Source organism: Salvelinus namaycush, chromosome 39, assembly GCF_016432855.1.
Source record: "Salvelinus namaycush isolate Seneca chromosome 39, SaNama_1.0, whole genome shotgun sequence".
NCBI classification, from domain to species: Eukaryota; Metazoa; Chordata; class Actinopteri; order Salmoniformes; family Salmonidae; genus Salvelinus; species Salvelinus namaycush.
This window is the reverse complement of record NC_052345.1, coordinates 7,368,626-7,391,651: the sequence shown is the minus strand read 5'-3', so window position 1 is coordinate 7,391,651 and position 23,026 is coordinate 7,368,626. Positions and strand designations below refer to the sequence as shown.

Here is a 23,026-nt window from a genome sequence, read left to right as displayed (position 1 = left end):
AACCACATTCTCTTTTACTGCCAACTGTACTGGTAACCCACACCATCTGCTTGAAATCAGCAAGCACAAGAGTACCCTCAGTACTGCAAAGACACTAGATATTGGAACGTAAAATTGTTTATTGATTCAATCATGCAAGAGTAGCAAGAACACGGCAACTTCCTGGTCAGAACAAAAGCATGACTGAAACCTGAAAGAAATTAGAACAGTGTCAGCAACAGAATCTTATGTCATCAATTTGACAATAAAAAAAGTCTCACCATCAGCTTCTGAAGGATGAATCCACCATTAGATTTTCCTGTTGGCAGATACATGGTTAATACAAAGTATTTAAAATTCAGAGAGCAAAGTTAAGACCAAATTAAAGTTGTATGTTACCTTGTAGGATCCTTCACTAGTGGTGGGTATGTGCTTGGTTCAAATATGCCAACATCACTGTCATTGGGAGCATTTCCACTGTCAACAGGCATATCCTCCCAAGGAGTGTAGCATGTTTGGGAGAAGACAGTTCTGCCATTCTCGTAGTGCGATTTGGAACTGATTTGGAACTGAGAATTACTAGAGGCGCCATCTTCAGTGCTTTCGTAGTGCTTCTGCTGAGACATTGGGACCAGTTGCTGCTGGGGCATTTGGGCTACATGCCATAATTGCTGAGGAATGGGGTTTGGTTGCTGCTGGCGCATTTGGGCTACATGCCATAATTGCTCAGGGATGGGGTTCGGTTGCTGCTCGGGCATTTGAGCTGGATACCTAACTTGCTGGGGTTCGACGGCCAGCTCCTGCTGCTGCTGGGGTTCGACGGCCAGCTCCTGCTGCTGGGGAATTTGAGCTGGATGCCACATGAGAAGAGGCATCTGTGGCATGGCAGCCAGATGATTTTGCTGCTGGAGCATTTTAGCTCGATACCACACTTGCTGGGGCATAGACGTCAGTTCCTTCTGAGGTTCAGTGGGGGGTTGCTTCAGCTGCAGGGGCATTTTAGCTGGATGCCACACTTGCTGGGGCACGGCGATCATTTCCATCTGCAGCATTTGAGCTGGATGCCACGCTTGCTTGGGCATGGTGGATGGTTGCTTCTGCAGTAGAGGCATGGGGGTCAGTTGCTTCTGCTGCAGGGGCATTTGAGCTGGATGCCACACTTGCTGGGGGACGGCGGTCGGTTGCTTCTGCTGCACGGGCATTTGAGCTGGATGCCACACTTGCTGGGGCACGGCGGTCGGTTGCTTCTGCTGCAGGGGCATTTGAGCTGGATGCCACACTTGCTGGGGCACGGCGGTCGGTTGCTTCTGCTGCAGGGGCATTTGAGCTGGATGCCACACTTGCTGGGGCACGGCGGTCGGTTGCTTCTGCTGCAGGGGCATTTGAGCTGGATGCCACACTTGCTGGGGCACGGCGGTCGGTTGCTTCTGCTGCAGGGGCATTTGAGCTGGATGCCACACTTGCTGGGGCACGGCGGTCGGTTGCTTCTGCTGCAGGGGCATTTGAGCTGGATGCCACACTTGCTGGGGCACGGCGGTCGGTTGCTTCTGCTGCAGGGGCATTTGAGCTGGATGCCACACTTGCTGGGGCACGGCGGTCGGTTGCTTCTGCTGCAGGGGCATTTGAGCTGGATGCCACACTTGCTGGGGCACGGCGGTCGGTTGCTTCTGCTGCAGGGGCATTTGAGCTGGATGCCACACTTGCTGGGGCACGGCGGTCGGTTGCTTCTGCTGCAGGGGCATTTGAGCTGGATGCCACACTTGCTGGGGCACGGCGGTCGGTTGCTTCTGCTGCAGGGGCATTTGAGCTGGATGCCACACTTGCTGGGGCACGGCGGTCGGTTGCTTCTGCTGCAGGGGCATTTGAGCTGGATGCCACACTTGCTGGGGCACGAAGGTCGGTTGCTTCTGCTGCACGGGCATTTGAGCTGGATGCCACACTTGCTGGGGCACGGCGGTCGGTTGCTTCTGCTGCAGGGGCATTTGAGCTGGATGCCACACTTGCTGGGGAAAGGCGGTAGGTTGCTTCTGCTGCAGGGGCATTTGAGCTGGATGCCACACTTGCTGGTGAACGGCGGTCTGTTGCTTCTGCTGCAGGGGCTTTTGAGCTGGATGCCACACTTGCTGGGGCACGGCGGTCGGTTGCTTCTGCTGCACGGGCATTTGAGCTGGATGCCACACTTGCTGGGGAACGGCGGTAGGTTGCTTCTGCTGCAGGGGCATTTGAGCTGGATGCCACACTTGCTGAGGTTCTGCGGCCGGTTGCTTCTGCTGCAGGGGCATTGGAGCTGGATGCCACACTTGCTGGTTCATGGCAGTCAGTTGATTCTGAAGTTCAGTGGCTGGTTGATTCTGGGGCTTTTGAGCTTGATATCTCACTTGCTGAGGTTGCTGGGACATGGGGGCCAGTTCCTTCCGCAGGATGGAGGCCAGATGTTTCTGTTGCGCTCTCATTTGAGCTGTTGGAGACTTTAAATTGCCATATCCTAGAGACCCAAGTGATCCTGCATTAGAACCCAGTGCAGGAGACCAATCACCTAGGTAAAAAAATATATATATATAAATGCCAGCCTTTGAAGGTTATGGAACTACGTAGCTGTTATTTGAAATGAACTCACCTGATGTAGAACACATTATCCCTCCAATTAGCAGGCAACAAAGCCAAGAAACTCTTTAGGAAAAAGAATGTATGTTATAAACATAGCTACCTGAAGGACAAAGGAATCAAACTAAATCAAGACTTTTAAAAACATACCTGAAAGCAATTCCAATCATCACGGCCATTTTGCCCTCAAAACCTCACCAGTATTCAGAACTAATGGTAGGCTTACGTCCTACCAGAATATCCCTTTTACTATATTTGCCAGACTTTTGGTTGCTCCTTTTAAAGGAATCCCAGACCCTTCTAATGTCGTTGGTAATTAAGGACAGCTGTCAACCACTGAACTACATTACATTTCTATTTCCAAATTGACCCCTAAATCCTACACCCTGGCCTAAACACTTCTGTTAATCAGAAAAGATTGAATAGGGATAAGCAATATGGCCACAATTGCATCCAGCCTATCAGAAGGCAAGGTGAATCAATTAACATATTGCTTTAACCTATCTGATCGTTTCAAATGCCCATAAGTGACTAAGTGGTAGGTGTAGGGGCTAGGGGTTGATTTGGAATGCAGAAATTTACTCAGGTGTGGTTGATTCTCTAATTGAGTTCCTGACAGGTTTGACAGCCCTTACTCTAAAGCACACTTCAAACTCATTACACGGAGGGCCGAGTGTCTGTGGGTTTTCATTCCTTCCTTGTACTTGATTGCTGAATTAAGGCACTAATTACTCCCCTCACCTACAGTAGTTGTCTAGATCTTAATTGAAAGGAAAAAACAAAAACCTACAGACACTAGGCCCTCCATGGAATGAGTTTGACACCCCTGCTCTAAAGTAGGAAACACATTTTGTCTTGGCACTTCATTGATCGATTTAAATTATTGCTTGTACAAAATTCACTTGGTTCATTTGAAGATTAGAGGCTATATGAGCAGTTAGGCACCATTATTTTACACGGCCTTCTTTTCATTCAGCATAGCAACATTAGATGATTAACAGTTTCATTTGCACATAGCGCAACATCTTGGACAAATTCTGAATTCAGACAGACGCCAATTAAACACTCACATTATGCAAACACACCACACACATATGCTTTTGATGATCTGAGTCTTTAATTTTTCAGAGGCAAACATATAGTAGGGCTCCTTTGAGTGGTAAGGCTAAAGCAACTGACTGTAGACCAAAGTCAAGAAGTAAAGTCAGGAGAGGTGCATCTGCGACAACCGAAAGTCGGATACTAATGTCGTTTTCCAACAGTAAAGGTCAGATCACCATGGCAGTGTTGCCATTGTTTATAAAAGGTTTCCTTTATAATGTCAAAAAAACATGTCTCCAACACCCACTCACAAACTGATCCAAAATAGATGGCATCATGAGGTAGGAAAATTATGTGGATATTTTGAAGCACCATCTCAAGACATCAGTCAGGAAGTTAAAGCTTCGTCGCATATGTGTCTTCCAAATGGACAATGACCCCAAGCATACTTCCAAATTCTGGCAAAATGGCTTAAGGACAACAAAGTCAAGGTATTGGAGTGGCCATCACAAAGCCCTGACCTCAATCCTATAGAAAATGTGTGGGCAGAACTGAAAAAGCACATGCGAGCAAGGAGGCCTACAAACCTGACCCAGTTACACCAGCTCTGTCAGGAGGAATGGGCCAAAATGCACCCAACCTATTATGGGAAGCTTGTGGAAGGCTACCCGAAACGTTTGACCCAAGTTAAACAATTTAAAGGCAATGCTACCAAATACTAATTGAGTGTATGTAAACTTCTGACTCACTGGGAATGTGATGAAAGAAATAAAAGCTGAAACAAATAATTTTCTCTACTATTATTCTGACATTTAACATTCTTTAAAAAAAGTGGTGATCCTAACTGACCTAAAACAGGGATTTTTTACTAGGATTAAATGTCAGGAATTGTGGAAAAATGAGTTTAAATGTATTTGGCTAAGGTGTATGTAAACTTCCGACTTCAACTGTACGTAACTTAATCAGATCTGGGTTCAAATACTACAGTGGCAAGAAAAAGTATGTGAACCCTTTGGAATTACCTGGATGTCTGCATAAATTAGTCATAAAATGTTATCTGATCTTCATCTTAGTCACAACAATAGACAAACACAGTGTGCTTAAACTAATAACACACAAATTATTGTATTTTTCTTGTCTATATTAAATACATCATTTAAACATTCACAGTGTAGGTTGGAAAAAGTATGGGAACCCCTTGGCTATTGACTTTTCCAAAAGCTATTTGGAGTCAGGATTCAAACTAAAGTTGATTTGTTTGGAAGGAACACATAACACTATGTGTGGAGAAAAAAAGGCACAGCACACCAACATCAAAACCTCATCCCAACTGTAAAGTATGGTGGAGGGAGCATGATGGATTGGGCCTGTTTTGCTGCCTCAGGGCCTGGACAACTTGCTATCATTGACAGAAAAATGAATTCCCAAGTTTATCAAGACATTTTGCAGGAGAATTTAAGGCTATCTGTCCGCCAGTTGAAGCTCAACAGAATTTGGGCGACGCAACAGGACAATGACCCAAAACACAAGACTTGGCTTGAACAGAAGAAAATACGCCTTCTGGAGTGGCCCAGTCAGAGTCCTGACCTCAACCCGATTGAGACGCTGTGGCATGACCTCGAGAGTGGTTCACACCAGACATCCTAAGAATATTGCTGAACTGAAACAGTTTTGTAAAGATGAATGATCCAAAAATTCCTCCTGACCGCTGTGCAGGTCTACAGAAAATATTTGGTTGAGTTTATTGCTGCCAAAGGAGGGTCAACCAGTTATTAAATCCAACATTTCACATACTTTCCCCACCCTATACTGTGAATGTTTACACGGTGAGTTCAATAAAGACATGACAACATATAATTGTTTGTGTTATTAGTTTAAACAGACTGTGTTTGTCTGTTGTTGTGACTTAGATGAAGATCAGATCCAATTTTATGACCAATTTATGCAGAAATCCAGGTAATTCCAAACGGCTCACATACTTTTTCTTGCCACTGTATTTAAAATATTTAAATTAATTGCTCATACATTCGAAGTATTCTGATTTTTTATTTCAAAAGATAAGTAGTTGAATTTTTTTTATATATTTGGAAATACACTTAAAGCATTTGAAAAACTCAAATATACTCTCATGAATTTACATAAGAATTTGAAAATACTGTCAAATAATACAATTTGGCAGACTATTTGGATTTTACAAATAACCATTCAAATACAAAAATAAAAGTTCTTGTTTTGGGCTGTGTATTTGAAAAAGTGTTTTATATACCAGACACTCAAATATCCTGTACATGTATTTGAACACAGGTCTGCACTTAAATGTAGCATTTGCATGTAAATACACAAATATGTATTGTATTGTAATATACTGCATCTTATTCTATTGTATTTGTTGTTTCTTTGCGATTGCATTTGAAATCCTCAACTGTTATTTTTTCTGAAGACAGATTCCAATTCTTCTTTCTCTGTTAGATCCTCCAGGCCCTATTAGTCTACTGAGGTCAGTCAGTTGTGATTGTAACCATCACATCCAAAATCTCAGTGGTGAGTAGCCACTGAGCTGTTGTCAACTCGCAGATGGCAGACTTGCCCTCACATAAACACACACCATGCCCACCAGAGCACACACATAGCCTACATAAGATTCAGGCAGAAATCAATACTGACTCCAAAAAAGACACAATTATTGTCACAAAGCTAATTATTTACATTCATTTATTTGTTTACTTTACAACTCCGTTTTAGGATCAGGTTCTCCTGCCTGCTTCACCTCCTAAAAAGATGAAAAAAGTTTTTGAGAAGCAATATAGATACATTAAATGGAGGGCACACAGTATAATTTATTGCCTCTTTCTACATATTATCAAAGCCACTGAAACGTATACTGCGCCATTGTAACGGTCGTCATAGTCGTTCTCCTCCTCAGACGAGGAGGAGCATGGATCGGACCAACACGCAGAGTGGGTAGTGCTTATGATAATTTATTAAATCGAAACTGAACACTAACATGAAACAAAATAACAAAATGAAACAACCGACAACAGTCCCGTGTGGCACGAATACAAACACCCACAAAACACACGTGAAACACAGGCTGCCTAAGTATGATTCTCAATCAGGGACAACAATTGACAGCTGCCTCTGATTGAGAATCATACCAGGCCGAACACAAAAATCCCAACATAGAAAATCAACCATAGACAAACCCACCCAACTCACGCCCTGACCAACTAAAATAAATACAAGACAAAGGAAAACAGGTCAGGAACGTGACATAACCCCCCCCTTAAGGTGCGAACTCCGGGCGCACCAGCATAAACTCTAGGGGAGGGTCTGGGTGGGCGTCTGTCCACGGTGGCGGCTCTGGCGCTGGTCGTGGTCCCCACCCCACCATAGTCAAACCCCGCTTCCGTGGCCTCTTTCCAATGGCCACCCTCCATATAAACCCCATTGGATTAAGGGGCAGCTCTGGACTGAGGGGCAGCTCCGGACTGAGGGGCAGCCCCGGACTGAGGGGCAGCCCCGGACTGAGGGGCAGCACCGGACTGAGGGGCAGCACCGGACTGAGGGGCGGATCCTGGCTGGCTGGCTCTGGCGGATCCTGGCTGGCTGGCTCTGGCGGATCCTGGCTGGCTGGTTCTGGCGGATCCTGGCTGGCTGGCTCTGGCGGATCCTGGCTGGCTGGCTCTGGCGGATCCTGGCTGGCTGGCTCTGGCGGATCCTGGCTGGCTGGCTCTGGCGGATCCTGGCTGGCTGGCTCTGGCGGATCCTGGCTGGCTGGCTCTGGCAGCTCCTGGCTGGCTGGCTCTGGCAGCTCCTGGCTGGCTGGCTCTGGCAGCTCCTGGCTGGCTGGCGGCCCTGGCGGATCCTGGCTGGCTGGCGGCTCTGGCTGGTCCTGGCTGGACGGCTCTGGCTGGTCCTGGCTGGACGGCTCTGGCTGGTCCTGGCTGGACGGCTCTGGCTGGTCCTGGCTGGACGGCTCTGGCGGATCCTGTCTGGCGGAAGGCTCTGGCTGCTCCTGTCTGGCGGAAGGCTCTAGCGGCTCCTGTCTGGCGGAAGGCTCTAGCTGCTCCTGTCTGGCGGAAGGCTCTAGCTGCTCCTGTCTGGCGGACGGCTCTGACGGCTCGGGACAGACGGGCAGCTCTGACGGCTCGGGACAGACGGGCAGCTCTGACGGCTCGGGACAGACGGGCAGCTCTGACGGCTCGGGACAGACGGGCAGCTCTGACGGCTCGGGACAGACGGGCAGCTCTGACGGCTCGGGACAGACGGGCAGTTCAGACAGCGCTGGGCAGGCAGACAGTTCAGACAGCGCTGGGCAGGCAGACAGTTCAGACAGCGCTGGGCAGGCAGACAGCTCAGACACTGGCTGCGCTGGAGAGGAGGAAGGCTCTGACAGCGCTGGACAGGTGGGAGCAACTGGAGAGAGAAGACGGAGAGACAGCCTGGTGCGGGGGGCTGCCACCGGAGGACTGTTACGTGGAGGTGGCACCGGAAAAACCGGACCGTGAAGGAGGGCACGCGCTCTTGAGCACCGAGCCTGCCCAACCTTACCAGGTTGAATGGTCCCCGTAGCCCTGCCAGTGCGGCGAGGTGGAAAAACCCGCACTGGGCTATGCTGGCAAACCGGGGACACCATTTGTAAGGCTGGTGCCATGTACGCCGGCCCGAGGAGACGCACTGGAGGCCAGATGCGTTGGGCCGGCTTCATGACACCCGGCTCGATGCCCAACCTAGCCCGACCAGTGCGGCAAGGTGGAATAGCCCGCACTGGACTAAGCACGCGTACTGGGGACACCGTGCGCTTTACCGCATAACACGGTGTCTGACCAGTACGACGCCCTCTCACTCCACGGTAAGCACGGGGAGTTGGCTCAGGTATCCTACCCGGCTTTGCCACACTCCGCGTGTGCCCCCCCCAATAAATTTTTGGGTCTGACTCTCGGGCTCCCAACCGCGTCGCCGCGCTGCCTCCTCATACCAACGCCTCTCTGCCTTCGCTGCCTCCAACTCCGCCTTGGGACGGCGATATTCCCCTGGCTGAGCCCAGGGTCCCTTGCCATCCAGGATCTCCTCCCAACTCCATGAGTCCTGTGTCTTCGGTCTCTGCTGCTGCTGCTGTCTGTCCCCACTCTGCTTGATCCTTTCTTGGTGGGTGTTTCTGTAACGGTCGTCATAGTCGTTCTCCTCCTCAGACGAGGAGGAGCATGGATCGGACCAACACGCAGAGTGGGTAGTGCTCATGATAATTTATTAAATCGAAACTGAACACAAACATGAAACAAAATAACAAAATGAAACAACCGACAACAGTCCCGTGTGGAACGAATACAAACACGGAAACAAACACCCACAAAACACACGTGAAACCCAGGCTGCCTAAGTATGATTCTCAATCGGGGACAACGATTGACAGCTGCCTCTGATTGAGAATCATACCAGGCCGAACACAAAAATCCCAACATAGAAAATCAACCATAGACAAACCCACCCAACTCACGCCCTGACCAACTAAAATAAATACAAGACAAAGGAAAACAGGTCAGGAACGTGACAGCCATAGATATGGGTTCAAATAGTATTTGTTTTCTTTCAAATACGTATTTACCTGCTCTTAATTGAGCTTGCCTGGCACAATGGAACCAATAGAATAGTCCAAAAAGTGCAAACCCTGTCCATCTGGCACTCCAGGCAGGCTCAATCAACCCTCAAAGGCATTTGAAAGAGAACCAATACTATTGGAACTCAGGTTTGTTTTGACCTCTGACCTTGAGATTGCCTAGTATGAGTGACTGGCAGAATTCCCGCACACGCTCGGTGGAGATCTCTCCCTCGGGCATGAGCCACTTCATATCTGAGTCGCGGTCGTAAATGCCCACGCGGGGAAGGTCACGTGACGTCAGGCCGAAGTAGCCCAGAGATTTCTCATTGGACTTCACCCCGTGTACCAGCACAAACAGGAACTGTGACAAAGAAATCATGGTAATATTCAGTAGAGCACACTGTAGCAAATACGTTTGACAACAGAAACTAAAACTAAAATCTGTGATTTTATTGACGAGTAGTTCAATATATATATGAATTTTGTTGATGGACAGTTCCTTATCTCCCGCATTTGGTAAGGTTTTTCTCAGTTCACAGAGCAGTTCAAAACATCTGACTTCATTGATCCAATTTACATATTAAATTCAAGATTCAATTAAATAGTTGATTCAAAAGAACCGATTCCAAATAGGGTATTAGGGAAATTATCTCAAGATTTGAATCAAATGGCCGATATAACAGAGGTTTTGTTCAGTCGCTCTTTTCAGGTCCAGTTGCTGCTTGCCTGCTCTCACCTCGCCAACAAATTCTGGGGCCAGAGCTCCTAGTCGGTCCTTGAGCTCTTTATAGTCACCACTCCCCCTGTTGATGAAGAGCAGGAGGTGTGCCTTCACCTCAGACTGGAACAGACCCACTGCTGTCTGAGAGGAGAGGAGAGAGAGAGAGCTATAGGAAATAGATATCAACAGAGGCATGTGACAGTACATTAACTGTCTGTAGGTATAGTCTGGTTATATGACTGAACATGAAAGGCTAATAATACAAAGATGTGATGGCAAGGTGTAATCATGACAAGGCTGGTATAACTGTTAATAGGTGCTGTTGTATAGAGTAGTGTGTAAGGTGTAGATGAACAGTGCTGTGGTCAGTGACTACCACTTGGTTGTACTCGGTGATGTAGCGAAGCTCGTTCATGGTGATAAAGCGAGCAAGGCCGTCCGCCTCCACTTTCTTGGTCTCAGAGAGCTGAAGGTTGTCTTGGTGGTTATCTGCCTGAACACACACACATAGATCACATTTTTCAGTTGATATTTTCTCATACATTTGTTGTCAAAGTTGTTGTAACGGAAGCCAAGCAGGGGATTTCTGATGGACAAAGTGAAAGGTGTGGTGTAGTAGTTTACCTTTCTGAAGATGGCGATAGTGTCAGACATGATGCTGAGTTTGGCCCATGCCTCCTTATCGCTGCACAGAGCCACAGGGATATGCTTCACAGTCTTAGCTGCCTCCACAAACTCCTTGTAGCCAAAAGTCTCCTCTGAGGGAGTCTGAGAGAGAGAGGGAAAGAGATGGCGAGAGAGAGGGGGCAGACAGAGAGGGAGAGAGAATGTTCGAGTCTAATAACACTCACTACAGTGATATACTATTGAAGTCTGTTTTTGAGATTCAAATTGCCACTTAGCCCAAGTGAATTTCAGTGAATAATATTTTGGTCCTTTGTATTTGTCATAGAATCATCCTCAAAGAATGTCTTGAAATAATATTTTGGTCCCCAGCAGGTACACGGCAGTCCACCATTTAACATTTCACTCAATATATACCAAAGTAACAAATATTTAACAAGGTTTCAATGTTTTGTATTGCAACAGTTATTAAAGACAATGACATCCAATTTTTAGGGAATTATTACAGTTTTTCTCAATTGCTAAAACACAATTTCTGAAACCTTGCTCCATTTCCTGAAAACATTAAAGCCAAAACCTCATCTTCAAGCACTATTTACATAACCTCTGACTCCTCTCGCAAAATGAAACATTCGCCTCAAAACAGTTGTACCTGTGTTCAAAATCAAACACTGCTCTCAAATCATAAACAAAGTGATCAAAATGATATACACTCTCAAGCAGTCAGTAAACAATACACCGAAAAATAGAAAACACATTGTTCAAAACATACAATTCTCAGGGAGAAGTACATTTTTAATCTAAAAAAAATTCTTATTTTTTCCGTCATTGTCTTTTGATGAACGAAAACATGTTCTATCATAGTAGCTCAAAATTGATCTGAAATTACTACTCTGCTTTGCTCTTTGCAATTTAGTTTTTTGTTCTTCCTCCTCCTTGTACCCCTATTTTTACAGTACTGTACCCTGCATCTCACAAACGTGTCCTTTGTCTCTGTGATACTGTAATTCTTGTCCTTTGTCTCTGTGATACTGTAATTCTTGTTCTTTGTCTCTGTGATACTGTAATTCTTGTCCTTTGTCTCTGTGATACTGTAATTCTTGTCCTTTGTCTCTGTGATACTGTAATTCTTGTCCTTTGTCTCTGTGATACTGTAATTCTTGTCCTTTGTCTCTGTGATACTGTAATTCTTGTCCTTTGTCTCTGTGATACTGTAATTCTTGTCCTTTGTCTCTGTGATACTGTAATTATTGTCCTTTGTCTCTGTGATACTGTAATTCTTGTCCTTTGTCTCTGTGATACTGTAATTCTTGTTCTTTGTCTCTGTGATACTGTAATTCTTGTTCTTTGTCTCTGTGATACTGTAATTCTTGTTCTTTGTCTCTGTGATACTGTAATTCTTGTCCTTTGTCTCTGTGATACTGTAATTATTGTCCTTTGTCTCTGTGATACTGTAATTCTTGTCCTTTGTCTCTGTGATACTGTAATTATTGTCCTTTGTCTCTGTGATACTGTAATTCTTGTCCTTTGTCTCTGTGATACTGTAATTCTTGTCCTTTGTCTCTGTGATACTGTAATTATTGTCCTTTGTCTCTGTGATACTGTAATTCTTGTCCTTTGTCTCTGTGATACTGTAATTCTTGTCCTTTGTCTCTGTGATACTGTAATTCTTGTCCTTTGTCTCTGTGATACTGTAATTCTTGTCCTTTGTCTCTGTGATACTGTAATTCTTGTCCTTTGTCTCTGTGATACTGTAATTCTTGTCCTTTGTCTCTGTGATACTGTAATTCTTGTCCTTTGTCTCTGTGATACTGTAATTCTTGTCCTTTGTCTCTGTGATACTGTAATTCTTGTCCTTTGTCTCTGTGATACTGTAATTCTTGTTCTTTGTCTCTGTGATACTGTAATTCTTGTTCTTTGTCTCTGTGATACTGTAATTCTTGTTCTTTGTCTCTGTGATACTGTAATTCTTGTCCTTTGTCTCTGTGATACTGTAATTATTGTCCTTTGTCTCTGTGATACTGTAATTCTTGTCCTTTGTCTCTGTGATACTGTAATTATTGTCCTTTGTCTCTGTGATACTGTAATTCTTGTCCTTTGTCTCTGTGATACTGTAATTCTTGTCCTTTGTCTCTGTGATACTGTAATTCTTGTCCTTTGTCTCTGTGATACTGTAATTCTTGTCCTTTGTCTCTGTGATACTGTAATTCTTGTCCTTTGTCTCTGTGATACTGTAATTCTTGTCCTTTGTCTCTGTGATACTGTAATTCTTGTTCTTTGTCTCTGTGATACTGTAATTCTTGTCCTTTGTCTCTGTGATACTGTAATTCTTGTCCTTTGTCTCTGTGATACTGTAATTCTTGTCCTTTAGTCAAAATCTATTGGGCAGTCAGTACTGTTACAGTTTTTTCCAATTGCTAACACACTAAAATGACATGCACAGCACAATTATTTAAACTGACACACAGAGAGCAAAACCTCTTCTCAAGTCTCCAAAAGTCTAAACACATTTTCTGCTTTACACACATTTTGCAATTCAAAATGGCACTTTTTAAATGCACTGCACACGGTTCTCTGCATAAGACACAACAATCTGACATAAAGTCACATGTTTGCCATTTCAAAACACTGCCATTCAAAATGACACTACATGAGCTAATTGGCCAATACATGTGCCACCTGGCCAAACACCTCAATGGTTAATTGTTACCACTTCAATCAGGAAGTAAGCACTATGAAAAGACCACAGGTGAGCACCTTTTGTTTTACAACAACAATGGAAGCCGTTGCAGAGAGAGGAAGAGGAAGAGGGAGGGTGAGAATGAGAGGGGGAGGAAGAGTGAGAGGTAGGGGTAGAGCTGGTAGAGGAGTTCATGGCCAAAGAAGACAACAACTTTCAAATGAAATCAGAGCAACCTTAGTTGATCATGTCATCAACCATGGACTGACAATGCGAGAGGCTGGACAGGGAGTGCAGCCCAACTTGAGCCGTTTTACTGTCGCCTGTGTCATCCGGACATTTAGACTGGAGTACAGGTATGTAACCAAAATTTCTTTCACACTATGTAGTACACCCCAAGTCATAGTGTATCAGTTGGGCGACACCTGTTTACGTCATGAATGGCTGATGTCATACACTAACTGCACAAATTTCCTGTAGAATTTACTCTACTGTGGGGGAAATATCTTTAGGCTGCATTGTCCAAGCCCTATATTTTAGTTTTTCTAAAGGACTGAGAGACGCAACCATGGTGGAGGAAGGGGCCAAATGTTAACCGGGGTACAGGAAGCTGCCATTGTAAACTTGTTTTTGGAAAATAATGAAATCAGATTACGAGAAATTCAAAGCCACATCATCCAAGACAACACCATATTCAACAACATTCAACGAGTCAGTCTGTCCACATTGGCTCGCATTCTCAAGCGAAACCAAATCAGAATGAAACAGCTTTATAAGGTGCCGTTTGAGAGAAACTCTCAAAGAAACAAAGAGGTCAGACGAGCATATGTGGATGAAAGTACAATATTGACTGCAGTACACTACACGCAACATTGTTTCCCAGTGTACTGGATAACACCATATTGACTGCTTTTGTTCTTTGTTTTCAGGGAGTACTGGAAATGGATGCTCATGCAATCCCACATGAGTTCATCTTTATAGATGAGGCTGGGTTCAACCTAGCAAAGACCAGAAGAAGGGGGAGAAACGTCATTGGCCACAGAGCCATTATAGATGTTCCTGGCCAACGTGGTGGGAACATCACAATGTGCGCTGCCATCTCCAATACGCATGGTGTCCTCCGCCGTCATGCCAACCTTGGACCATACAACACAGCCCATATTCTCACATTTCTGGACAGACTCCACAACATTCTCATACCACCAGAGCGTATGAATGATGCAGACCATCAAAGAACCCGGTACGTTGTAGTATGGAACAACGTGAGCTTTCGTCGTGCAGCCCCAGTCCAAAACTGGTTTGCTGACCACCCACCATTACTCGTGCAATACCTCCCACCATACTCACCATTTCTGAACCCCATAGAATAGTTATTTTCGGCATGGCGGTGGAAGGTATACGACCAGCAGCCCTTTGTGCACATGCCTCTTGTGTAGGCTATGGAAGAGGCATGTGATGAGATTGATGTGGGTGCGATTCAGGGATGGATAAGGCACTCAAGGCGCTTCTTCCCTCGATGTCTGGCAAGGGAAGATATTGCCTGTGATGTGGACGAGGCGTTGTGGCCAGACCCAGCTGTGATGTGGACGAGGCGTTGTGGCCAGACTCAGCTGTGATGTGGACGAGGCGTTGTGGCCAAACCCAGCTGTGATGTGGACGAGGCGTTGTGACCAGACCCAGCTGTGATGTGGACGAGGCGTTGTGGCCAAACCCAGCTGTGATGTGGACGAGACGTTGTGGCCAGACCCAGCTGTGATGTGGACGAGGCGTTGTGGCCAAACCCAGCTGTGATGTGGACGAGACGTTGTGGCCAGACCCAGCTGTGATGTGGACGAGGCGTTGTGGCCAAACCCAGCTGTGCGGCAAGATGCTGCCTAATTATTTTTCTTGCCTCTTTTTTTCTATATATTTTTTCTGCACATTTTTTTTGTGCAATTTTCTTTTTCAGTTTACTGTTTTTTTGTGAGCATATTTTTGTTCAGTCCAATGTAAATATATCTGCTGTGCATATGTTGCACTGACTTGTTTGGTGAAAAATAAAAAATAAAATGTTTCAACAGCATCTGAAGAATTTTCTACAATTTGAACTATTTTAGTATTATGGCAAAGCATACTAAAGATGAGAGTGCTTTTCATTATGCCCAACAGTGTGTAGGTGGTTTGACAAAAATCTGGTAATATGAATGAAGTGTCTGCCATTTCGTGCAAACGTTTGATTTTGATAATGCTATATGTAGTTTTGGTTGCAGTGCTTCATTTTGCAGGATATATGAGGTATTTTGCAGTTTGGGTGTGTGGTTTTGTGAATTGTGTTAAGTATTTTGATAAAACCAGCCTAGTTGGCAAAATTGTGTTTTAGCAATTTGGAAAAACTGTAATAAATGGAAAGCACAATGTTCAGGACCATACAATTTGTCCATTGTACAGTATACAGCCTACAATGCACTGTACTACAGTATACAATACTAAAAGGGACACAAATCAAAGGAGTAAACATGTGATCAATGTGCTTCTTCTTGTCTTTGGGCTGGGTCAGGCCAGAGCACTTCGTCGACATCACAAGCAATATTGTCCCTCCTGAGGCAACGGGGGAAGAAGCCTCTTGTGTGCCGTATCCAGACCTGACATGATTCCTCACCTATATCACCACAGGCTAAATCCATGGCTTGCAGCAGATTTACTCTGGTGTAGGGTTGTCTATCATACACTTTCCATCTCCAAGAGGAGAAAAAATCCTCAATCGGATTCAGGAAAGGCGAGTATGGAGGGAGGTACAAGTTCATAAACTGCCCATTGATGTTAAACCATTCCCTTACCTGAGCAGCTCGGTGGAAACTGATGTTAAATCAATTTTGAGTGGTTGTGTTCAATCAATGACATGTGTTCTCTATTTGTATTTGATTGTTGCCACTTGTGTTTACCAGTATGGATGACATGTGCATTAGAGTGCAGAATGTGTTTTGAGAATGAGAATGTGTTTAGAGTTTTGCTGAAAAGTCTACGTGAGATCTGCAAATTGTGTTTTACCATGTGAAATGGTTTAAGGTATTGACAACAGACTGCATAATTAGCTAAATGAGTCCAGGCAACTGAGAACGTTGTTCAGCCAATGGGTTTTAGTGTTTTAGCAATTGAGAAAAACTGTAATCCTAGGTTTATGACTTTAGGGAGTGTTTCCTAGATGCTGTGCTTCGACAAATGCATTGATGGGTCTTGGATTTTTAGACTGGGTATCTCTAAAACGCTTTGTGACAACTGCTGATGCAAAAAAAGGCTTTTAAGAAAGACATATGGTTGATTGACAGATTTTTATTATTATAAATATAATATAACAATATTATTATTACCATCATAATCTTTACTATTATCATGTTACAGGTGAGACATACCCAGAAATGTCAACATCTTGGCGAGTGCTCAAATCTGTACAGCAGCCCCAGACAATCACGTACAGTAGCTCCAACTTACAAGAATGGGTTTACAAGGCAGTGATGAAAACAGTTTATATGAGCGCTAATTCAAACATACAATGATATATATTTGATACAATTACCCATTCAAAACTGTTGTTACAAAATCACTTCTCATTGTGTTCATTTCAAGGTTTCACAAACATAAAACAACTATCTAGTTAATGTTTCTCGGACTAACACACTGTTGAGTTTCCTATTTACTAAAGAACAGTCATTAAGACAAAACATAAAGAGTTGTAATATATTCTGTATACATGTCATTCTATACTGAAAACAGGTACATTCTGAAAGATTTTGATGTTGATGTGATAACACATTTTTTATTCATCTCTCAATTTAGGATAATATCGTTTATTTTTACTTAACTTAAATTGTATTATTTATGTTGTCTCATACCATGATAATACACTACCAAGCAATGCAAGCAGATGTGGAATTAACCCCATAACAGTTGTGTGTCTTTTTGGATCAAGACTTGATCAAGAATACCAATAGGCATGATCAGATCCTCTTTCCTATGCCGACACCATATAATGCACAGCCACATGCAAATCCATAAACTCCACCAATAAAACATTGAAAACCTTAACATGACTACTGGCAATGTCATTATTTTAGTCACCATCCATCAATTGTTGAATTGTGTTATTTTTCTTTGTACATGCACCGAGCTTCCAAGGGCTGGAGCCAATCAACGTAGTAAATGAAAAAGACCCAAATAAAACGTATGTGAAAAGATTTGGTCAAAGTATAAAACGTTGCTGTTTTGTTTTTTGTTTTGTTACAACAACCAAGTTTTCCTAACATTTGCCATAACTAGTAAGCCTTACATCCTGAATGAATATGGGCTCCCAAATATGTACCTGGGAACACATGGGAGGGGTGGGACCACATGCACTTTTTAGTAATTGAGCCAAGAACATCATTTCTATATTGTAATTAAAATCATAGACCCACAAGAGAACACATGACCAAAGCAAAGCATGAGCCAGTAAGGTCATTGAGAATAGCAATAGACAATAGTTCTTGTGGGAGGTTTAGGGATAAATATAGTGAAGGATCATGAATGTTAAAGATTTGTTCACAGTGGGGATTTTGAAAGAGGGGGATTAGAACCCCAAAGTTATAGTGGTAAGAAAGATCATAAAGGACAATTTCAAATTCAGGTTCAGGGTGGTAATAACTTCTTGGAAACCACTATTCACACTATGTGGATTATAAACATGTCCAGACATAGAGAACCATCACATCAAGAAGGTGTAACAGTGATGAATGGCTATTCAATGTACAACAGTAGTCTTCTGTAACAAGCAATATGTATTAGATATGTTTACATACATCCATGACTGAATGGTTTCACAAACGCCTTTAAAGGTTTTCTAAGTAAGTTGTAACAGGCCTCATTCAGCAGTCTGAATTAACCTAGAGACACCAAAACATCAATGTTTAGAGAAGCTTGGAGATTATTCCACAAGTAAGGGGCAAAGAGCTGATTTACCGAACTCTGTACAGACCAAAGGAATTTCCAGAGTTAGCAATCCCTGACACTGTGTATGATAACTCTGACTCGTACATCTAATGGTTATTGTAACTGTTAGCTACAGAGGGAGTTTACAGTATGTGAAAGAGCTTTATAAAGGCAAAGAGAGCAACGAATTGACCTACGTGACCTCAAAGAGGGTCGCCTACTTTACGATAGAGAATGCAGGGATGTGTACTGAACCTGCACCCATAATAAAACAAAGTGCTCTAGGGTCAAATGCATCTAAAGGCTTTAATGAAGTGGCAGCTGCATTCATATAGATGATTTTGCAATAGTCTAGGACCAGTAAGAACATTGATTGAATTATCTGCTTTGTACTATAAAGCAAGAGGCCTGACCTATTTCTATAGAAGAAGCCCCTTTTTATATTCAGCGTCTTAATTAACTAACTCATCAATATGTTTTTTAAAAAGATAACTTAACGTATATACTGATACACCGTACTAGGTACGTACACTGAACTACATCATTTTTGTGTACTCTAGAAAACAACATATACTTAGTTTTCCATGTATTCAATAATAATTTAAGGGAAATAAAGGTTTTCTGCAAAATAATGAAAGCGTAATGTAGTTCAGATAGAGCATGATCAGCAGGGCGGGCGATAGAGCACACAACTGTATCGTCTGCATACAGGTGCAGGTAAAACTTTGTCATCAAATCACATTTATTTATATAGCCCTTCTTACATCAGCTGATATCTCAAAGTGCTGTACAGAAACCCAGCCTAAAACCCCAAACAGCAAGCAATGCAGGTGTAGAAGCACGGTGGCTAGGAGAAACTCCCTAGAAAGGCCAAAACCTAGGAAGAAACCTAGAGAGGAACCAGGCTATGAGGGGTGGCCAGTCCTCTTCTGGCTGTGCCGGGTGGAGATTATAACAGAACATGGCCAAGATGTTCATAAATGACCAGCATGGTCAAATAATAATAATCACAGTAGTTGTCGAGGGTGCAACAATTCAGCACCTCAGGAGTAAATGTCAGTTGGCTTTTCAGAGCTGATAATTAAGAGTATCTCTACCGTTCCTGCTGTCTCTGAAGAGTTGGAAACAGCAGGTCTGGGATCCATAGCCGCATGCAGAACAGTTGAAACTGGAGCAGCAGCACGGCCAGGTGGACTGGGGACAGCAAGGAGTCATCATGCCAGGTAGTCCTGAGGCATGGTCCTAGGGCTCAGGTCCTCCGAGAGAGAGAGAGAAAGAGAGAATTAGAGAGAGCATACTTAAATTCACACAGGACACCAGATAAGACAGGAGAGGTACTCCAGATATAACAGACTCATGGAATAATATTATAGGCTGCAGCTCAGCTTCAGAATGGCATAGAGAGGAATCAATACATCCTCATATGCATCGGAGTCACCTCTTTTGCAGGCATTTGAAAGCTTGTTTCTACCATAAGGTATCACAGAGTTAAGCATTGTTATAGAACGCTTTATATAATCTGGATTCCTTGTATGTAGTTACTTTCTACATTTAAAGCAAACAGTAGTTACACTTTTCTTTAACAAAGGGTATGGGATACCCTCACTCAATTCGAGCCCTGGTTTTAACCAAATACACCAAACCCTTCACGGAGGTATTTAAGGAGTACATGCGACAGTATTAGAGGATTTGGCTATACCGACATCTATGGATAGCACAATTACGTCTGTCAAACAGGTAGGCTCACCACTTATTTTTTTAAATAGGAAGAAATAGGCTCCAGTTATGTAATTCGATGATTGGTGCTCGAGTGCACATATAGGAGGTCCCTTACCGGAAAGTTACAATGTTGCAATCACTATGCAGCCAACTGCCTATATGAGGAAACCGAGTTATTTACTAAAAAATATGCCACCTGTTATCACACATGCCACGACACAATAAAATTACACTTTTATTTAACATATCATTTAATATTCCTGTAGAACTGTAAAAAAGAGTCAGATCATTTGAGCTTTGGAAGCAAGTGCCTCATTTGTTGGAGCAGTGTAAAATAAGCTTCATGTCAATGACCCAGCCTTAACAAATGTATTTTATTTACATATTGAATTTGATTGTCCAACATCAGTTTCAGCATTTCTTTAATTTGTGGCCCGCATAGAGTGGCCTCTTTCCTCTGCTGTTGAGCTACATTGCAGTCAGTGATGTTTTCTTTCTAGCTGTCCATGGTCCTGAAATCAAATGGAGAGAGTGAGTGTGAGAGAGAGAGCGACAAAGGAAGAGAGAGCGAGAGACAGGAAGAGAGAGAGACAGAGAGAGACTACATCCTAATCTCTCTCTATTTGAAAATATATGTATACAAAGTAAACAGGCGATAAATAATGAATCTTAATAAATGACTCAGTGATAGAATGAATATGAGTGTATGAACAACGCTTCCCTTCAAGACAAGTTGACTCACATGGCCATCCTGGAAGCAAACGCATGCACTGCTTGTTGGAGGTTGATTTTGTAAGACAATTCATGATCAATTGATATGGTGGCGAGTCCATTGAGTCTCTTGATTCATAGTAGAGTTCAGGTAGTTTGTGCTTGGAGAATGTGTGCTCTCCCCTTGCCACTGTCACGGGGAGTGTGAAGAACTCTCAGGGCAACATAGGCATTGAGATACAAGGAGGCCATTTGGTGTCTGGATATATACTCCAGTGCGTCGAGTGGTTTTGCCTCACTGACCAGTCTCCTGTTCAAGACTTTGAGCTCATTACACAGCTCTTTTGTGTCGATGTCCCTGGAATCCCCGTACGTAAGGGCCCTCTCGAGTGTTGCGGAGTCCCTGGTAAGCACTACAGTGTCCATGTCCTTGACGGTGGGGTGTTGTACAGGATGCTGAAAACACTGCTGTGCTCTTCGAGCTGCGTAAAGCCCTCGTTGACGGACTGAATAGCAGAATCAAGAAACTGATTAAAGAAATGTACTTCGAATTTCTGCTGAGGGTCAGTCACAGGCTCATCCTCTCCCTCGTAGCCAAACAGACTCCTCTTCTTCCTGGGACGGCCAATGGGCTGCACTCGGAAACAGGGCACGATACACATCTCCTCTGCCAACACATTTGCGCTTGCTAATGCGCCAGCGAAAGCTGCATCGGAGTGGTAGTCTTGGAGGAATACCCTGGTTGAGTTCAGTTGAGCCACTGCTTGTGAAAGGTTCAAACTCACCACCTGCAAACTCTTTCTGGTGATTTTCACTTTGAACAATGTGTCATACCAAACGACCACTGCGCGCATGAAGCCAAATTTGTTCATCTTGGCGGCAATGCTGTTTGCCTCCAACCTTGTTTTAGCACAGGGCATCATAATTCTTCCCGAGTTGGTATTGCACAGGTTTCACAGCCTCCACCCGGCTCTCCCATCTCATGGTGCTGAGGGGAGTCCATCTTTCACGTGCTCTTTCAGCACGTCACAGCTGTGTGTAGCTCCAGATAAAAATGTCTAAATCTCTTGGATGGTGTTAAAAAACTCAGCTGCCTACAAGCAACACGATAATGCATCAGAGAGAACCAGATTCAGTGAGTGCGTGCTCCATGGCACAAAAAAATGCCCTTGTATTGATATTATGCACTCTCTTTTGAACTCCGCTGTGCCTCCCCTGCATATTTGCCCCGTTGTCATACCCCTGCCCTCTCATGTTCATGATGGCGATGCCATGTTTCTGTAGTTTGGAGATGAGCAACTCTGTCATGCCCGCCCCGTTGCGTCAAGTAGTTCACTAAACTCCAGGAAGTGCTCTCTCGTGCGCATTGACCCATCATCCTCGGTTGAAACAAAATGCACCACTGTAGTCATCTGATCTGTTTTGCTCTTGTCTGGTGTGCAGACCAAAATTATAGAAACATATCTGGCTGCTTTTAGCTCACTGCACACTGTCTGCTGGAACTCTTCTGCCAGCATGTCAATGATTTCGTTCTGGATTCTTTTACCAAGGTAGTTCACACGTGTGTCTTTGGGCTGTTCTCTCCTTACATGCTTCTTCATGATTCCATCAAAGATACCCAGCATTTCCACAAACTTCAGAATGTTCCCATTATTTGGCTTGTTCAGCCAGTCGGTGGTCCCACATAGCGCAATATTCTGGGTGGCCATTAATAGTATCAGGTGTATGAGCCTCTGTAGCAGCTGGTGCCAGTTGGTAGTCTCTCCGTCAATAGCCCGTTGGGCTTGGGCATCGATAGTTTGCTTGTACAGTACAGCAGCCTGATCTCCAGCTCCTTCCACCTCTGGAAACTATCTAGGTGGTCATGCGACTTCTCATGCGAGCTGAGGCGGTGGCACAGAATTTTCCAGTCCTTGGTTCCATCCCTGACCAGCGCAGATTTGCACTAGTGTGAAAATAGTTTGCAGCAAAAACAGAAGGCTGCATGGTTTTGCTTGGAATAGACAGGCCATGGTCTCTCCACTCGCTCCCCGTTCACCATCCTCCTATTGTAGTGGGCCACCGAACATTTTCGTTGCCCCTCATCTCTTGGGAAATTCCCCTCCTTATCCTGATGTGGCCCAGCCTGCACTAACATATCCCGTAAAGATCCATTCATATATTTTGGCCAATCACAGGGATCTTTTATGTTTTTTGTCTGGGAGTCAGATTTAGCAGCAGCACGACTGTCATCGGGGATGGGGTGCGACGAATCTGAGTCAGGGTCCAAGATAGTAGGGTCTCCGCCAGCATTGTTTGGAGGTGTGGCCACCCGTTCTTGTTCACCCAGTGAGCTCTCATCATTGGTGGAAGTGGATGGCTCCTCCGGTTCGCCCTCTTCACTGCTAGAACCAGCGAAAGGGGGCTC

The 23,026-nt window shown here is 44.2% G+C and overlaps 1 protein-coding gene across 1 annotated transcript; it reads right to left on the bottom strand.

Annotated features, from left to right (window-relative positions):
* Positions 1 to 6,319: 6,319 nt before the first annotated feature.
* LOC120032486 (endoplasmic reticulum resident protein 27-like) lies at positions 6,320 to 22,328 on the bottom strand. Its single transcript, XM_038978591.1, has 7 exons — positions 22,103 to 22,328; positions 21,165 to 21,343; positions 10,569 to 10,712; positions 10,321 to 10,437; positions 9,960 to 10,085; positions 9,390 to 9,584; positions 6,320 to 6,394 (listed from the first exon to the last, which is right to left on the bottom strand). Exons 1-7 carry the CDS (start codon positions 22,326 to 22,328, stop codon positions 6,350 to 6,352), a joined length of 1,032 nt encoding a protein of 343 aa, XP_038834519.1. The 3' UTR covers positions 6,320 to 6,349.
* Between the last annotated feature and the right edge of the window lie 698 nt (positions 22,329 to 23,026).

Coding starts and splice junctions, on each gene's coding strand:
- LOC120032486 (XM_038978591.1), bottom strand. CDS start 22,328: ATGGCCACCCAGAATATTGCGCTATGTGGGACCACCGACTGGCTGAAC. Junction 9,585..9,959: donor CCCCAGAATTTGTTGGCGAG/GTGAGAGCAGGC, acceptor TCTTTGTCACAG/TTCCTGTTTGTGCTGGTACA. Junction 6,395..9,389: donor TCATACTAGGCAATCTCAAG/GTCAGAGGTCAA, acceptor TCATCTTTTTAG/GAGGTGAAGCAGGCAGGAGA.